General features: G+C 47.8%; 1 protein-coding gene across 1 annotated transcript in view; it reads left to right on the forward strand.

Moving 5' to 3' along the window:
* Positions 1-487: 487 nt before the first annotated feature.
* nfixb (nuclear factor I/Xb) overlaps positions 488-1,535 on the forward strand; it is a 210,646-nt gene continuing 209,598 nt past the window's right edge. Inside the window, exon 1 of the mRNA XM_037688832.1 lies at positions 488-1,079. Coding sequence (XP_037544760.1) covers positions 1,077-1,079 — 3 coding nt within the window. The 5' untranslated portion in view covers positions 488-1,076. The remainder of the gene's footprint in view (positions 1,080-1,535) is intronic.

The following is a 1,535-nucleotide window of genomic DNA, read 5'->3' on the forward strand; positions in this document are numbered from 1 at the left end:
ATATATATATATATATATATATATATATATATATATATATATATATTCCTGTGGGATCAATAAAGTTATATACATACACACATGTGTATACATTTAGTACACATAATGTTCAGTGTCTAGAGGCACACCGTGTGCAGGCAGAGATGGAGTTGTTTGTGTAACCACAGGTTTGACATCAAGTCTTTCTGTCCAAGTAAAACTTTCATTTCTGAAACCAAACAAAAGTTTTATTAAAACAATAATTCTGATTACGGCTGCAGGAGTTTTTAAAGACTTATTATTTGTCTACGGTTGCCCTCTGAACGACCTAAAGCAGAATTATTGATCAGACTGTCCCCCCCGCCCCCCGCTCGCGGGCTCCTCTAATCCCCCTCTTACGCCGCCTCTGAGCCTCCTGTGTTTAATTCGTGTTAAACCCGCAGCTGCCGCGCTGCTTCCTCGCTCATCGGGGTTTTAATAATTCACCAGCAGCCCCCTCTGAGCCCCTCTGAGCCCCCTCAGCTCGGCTCCGGCCGCGGGACACGGCGCGTCCTCCTCCCCGCCCCGGAGCGCGCGCACGCACAGCCCCGCCGCGTGTTTTCACGTCCACGCACTTGTTTACTCGCTCTCAGCTGCTCCGTGTCACTCAGGAGGGACGTCGGTGTTCGCTGCAGGTTGTAGCGCGCGCTCACACACACGTACACACATACACGCGCGCGCGCGGATCCGCCGAGCTTCCCGGACGGACCTGGTCCGCCTGGAGTTGGTGACAAACCTCCGGACTCTGAGGAGCAGGTGAAGGAGGTGAAGGAGGAGGACCCGGCGTGTTCAGGTCCTGGGCGCTGATCGGGACGCTCCGGTCCCGGGTCGGATCCGAGCCGCGCGCCGGCGCTTCATGGACCCGGACGGTCCGGAGGAGGAGCAGCTCGGACCGAGAGGAAAGTTCCGGTGAATGTGGTGCAGGCCGCGGGTCAGAGCTGTGCTCCTGCAGGAGGCCGCGAACAACAAGTCTCCTCCGTCTCCCACAGGCTGTGTTTTTTTTTTGGAAGCGGAACTTTGAAAGAATGGATCAGTTGTGAGCGCCACCTCCTCACACCATGGTACGTGCTGCCTAACCCTCTGCCTTTCTCCTCATCTACCACAGCTTTATGATTAAACATTAATAATTTCAGATCAATTTTATGTTTTAGTCACTAAATACGAACCGAGTCCCTCCAGCAGCTCCAGCCTGTTTGTTGTCACATTTTAATTCTTTTATTTAAATTAGATTTGTGTGTTTCATTCATTTACTGCAAGAAAAAAAAAAAAAAACATATTTTAACCTATGGGCCCTCCCTTCCTTCTTATAATTATTATAATTATAATAAGTAGAAAGTTAAGCTTGCTCAGTGTTTTATATTTAATATATTTTATTTATTCATGTTGAATTGAATATTTTAACTTTTCTTTGTAAAATTCACAGAGAAATTAAATCCAGAGATGTTGCATCATACCCCACTGGCATAGATATGTGTGTGTGTGTGTGTGTGTGTGTGTGTGTGTGTGTGTGTGTGTGT

This window comes from Nematolebias whitei, chromosome 15 (genome assembly GCF_014905685.2).
Source record: "Nematolebias whitei isolate Nwh7 chromosome 15, NemWhi1, whole genome shotgun sequence".
Lineage (NCBI taxonomy): Eukaryota > Metazoa > Chordata > Actinopteri > Cyprinodontiformes > Rivulidae > Nematolebias > Nematolebias whitei.